This window comes from Austrofundulus limnaeus, unplaced genomic scaffold (assembly GCF_001266775.1).
Source record: "Austrofundulus limnaeus strain Quisiro unplaced genomic scaffold, Austrofundulus_limnaeus-1.0 Scaffold2098, whole genome shotgun sequence".
NCBI classification, from domain to species: Eukaryota; Metazoa; Chordata; class Actinopteri; order Cyprinodontiformes; family Rivulidae; genus Austrofundulus; species Austrofundulus limnaeus.
The window spans coordinates 9,956-12,727 of record NW_013954500.1 but is presented as its reverse complement, the minus strand read 5'-3'; the positions used below and the strand labels follow the sequence as shown (position 1 = coordinate 12,727).

Genomic DNA, 2,772 nt, shown 5'->3' with positions numbered 1-2,772 from the left:
AATTTATTGCATATTAAAATAGTGTATTATCAGTTTTAAATGAATAAAAAACAAAAACGAAAATAGTTTTTTGAGGTTTACTAAGGAAAAACTATCACAAAAAATGTACCTAACGACATGATTTGACATCAAATTTATGAAATTTACAGTATGTAAACTATGTGCAGTGAAACTTTTTGATTTTTTTGTAAATAAATTTAAAAAAAAGTCCAAAAAATGAAAACCATATCGAAACACAGTGTTGTCTGTTTCTGTCTTTTGCMTACAAATGTTCTTTTGTATATTTTTACACCTGTTAGCGATACAAACCGGTGTTTAGTTTGGACTTCCAGGTTTTGTTTATTGAAAAACATTTTAATAATTTCACAGGGAGCTGTATTAGATTTAAATTCATTCTGTATTTCCACTCCGTATCATAATCACCGTTAGACAAGCCACACGTGACCTGATCTGTCGTGCACGCAGCTCGGGACCCCTCACAGCCACCCGTTGGTGGTAAAGTCCTGTTTCAGCTGCTGTGTCTCTGCCTCTGTGAGCCGCTGGAGAGGTGATCGACAAGCGCCGCCGTGGAAACCAAACCACTCCATCGCCTGCTTCAGGGCAGGAACTCCCAACTTCCTGGTCACCTAGTAACACAGGACCACAGTCAATTTCTATACACACCCTCAGTGGCACTGAGGTTATACAGCAGCAAGAGCAATGACTAAAACACGTTTGAAATTGATATTTGGCTGTGGAGAAACTTTGAAACTTTAGAATAGATCCTCAGTGATTGGTGATGCCTGTATTTTCATTGTACAGAGCAGAATGACGTTCAGGAAGACAGAAAACATGGGGGAACATTAAGCCGTGTGTTTAGGTGGTACTGTGGTGACTGATTTAGAGGGGTGATGTTTATCATTTTACATTTTATTTAGATTTATTAGCCATTACTGTCCTGCCGAGGGGCAATTTATTCTTTACATTTTACCCATCACACGTGAACACATGTGGAGCTGAAGAAATGTATAGTTTTTACAGAGTAGTACTGATGTTAKAAGCACAACATTATATTTTTAGGTTTTCCTTTTCATAATGTTTAATCTATAATGTGTTGATTGATAAAGATTAGTTACATGTCCGAAATATCTATAACAACACATATTTATCCGTTATGAGAACATGTAGGGGAGAATTGTGTATGAATGCCTGTGATTCAGCCGTAGGTCAGTAGGGGGCGAACACGGGCATTGAAGACTCTATAAAMGGATCAACTTCCTGGTTTTTCGGCAGTGTGTGGTTTCCTGTCAGATCCGAAWGGCATTAAATCCTCACTCCCAGAAGTCTGGTTTTGTATGGTTTTATCTCGTCTAACAATCATATTATTATTATTCTTACAGAGCAGTGGGCTGCCAATTGCCCGGGGAGCAGCTGGGGAGTTAAGGGCCTTGCTCAAGGGCAAAGGAATTTGCTCTGGTGTGCGTAAGCAAGGAGTAAAAGAGAACTAAAGCTAGTTAAAGTGAGGAACGAAGACAAGGCAGAATACAAAACGAAGAATGAGAACAAAAATACAAGCATGGCTGGCAGAGATGGGCCAGAGCCGATTTACATTGTTCATTACTCTAATGGCTGACAGGGAAAAACTGTTCTTGTGGCGGGAGGTTCTGTTCCGGATAGACCATAGTCTTTTGCCTGAGGGGAGGAGATGAAACAGGTTGTGAGAAGGATCAGCTGTGATTCTGCCTGCACGAGTTGTGAATGAAATCCAAGCCGAACTCGAGCAAGAAAAAGAGAAACATTAGCAAACCAAAGAAACTCTTAAACAAGAGCGTGAAGCTCATGCAGATGTTCGGAAAACAAATCGGGAGTATATTGAAGCATTAGAGCTCAACATTCCTGTGTTGGAGCAGATCATGTGTCATCAAGACCCATGTGGTGCTTTAGCACCAAGTGCAAATGCAATAATCGACGAGCATGCACTGGCAGGTGATAACCAGGYTACTAGGATCCCACTCCGAGGTGAGGCCCAAGCTACCAGTACCCCGGTTCCGTGTTAAGCACCACTTCCATTTCCACATCTACCTCTGCAAGTCAGTTACAGAGAACCAGAAGATCTGAGAGATCTACCTCTAACCCCACCCCCGCACCCATCATTCGAGGAAAAAAAGCCCAACTAACTCAGGTTAGACATGGAGCGTGRGAAGATGAGGGAAGATCAACGTATCATTGTCCTCCCTCTGATCGTGAACTCAATAAAATGGCGAGGACCATCACACGTTTCAAACCAGGACCAACGGGCTCATATGAGACCAGAGCCTACCTAAAGGACATTGATTTTTACCTGAGCAGCTACCCAAACGCTTCTATAGAGAACAAACGTTACCTAATCAGACAGCAGAAAGGTAAGCAGTTTTATTGATCGCCAACCAGAGGAAGTAAAGAGAAACTACAGACTTCTTTGTGATGTCTTAGAAAGTGAGTACACTCCCAACACGGGACCCCCTGGCTACACTGCGCCAGCCAATGGTTTTACGATACACCCCATATTTGAGGAGTGGGCTCCTATCAAAGAGGGGGTGTCTGGCAGAAGCGATTTCTCTAAGACTGCAAGGGAAGCTCAGCTTCCCCTAAAATGTAAAAAAAAAAAAAGGTAAAATATAAACTGTTGTGTGTTCATGTCATTGACTAAATATGTGCTGTAACACGCTCAACTTGTTCAGAATCAGCTTCTTATCACTGGTAACGACACAGCTTTCCTCTCCCTCAGTCCTGCAGCTTCACAGAGCTTTAAAC

The 2,772-nt window shown here is 41.9% G+C and overlaps 1 protein-coding gene across 1 annotated transcript in view; it reads right to left on the bottom strand.

The window, feature by feature from the left end:
- Positions 1-314: 314 nt before the first annotated feature.
- The window catches only part of hoga1 (4-hydroxy-2-oxoglutarate aldolase 1), a gene marked incomplete at its 5' end in the record, with an annotated part of 8,590 nt that continues 6,132 nt past the window's right edge, over positions 315-2,772 (bottom strand). The window contains 1 exon segment of the mRNA XM_014034400.1: positions 315-626. Within this exon segment, the coding sequence (XP_013889854.1) occupies positions 477-626 (150 nt within the window).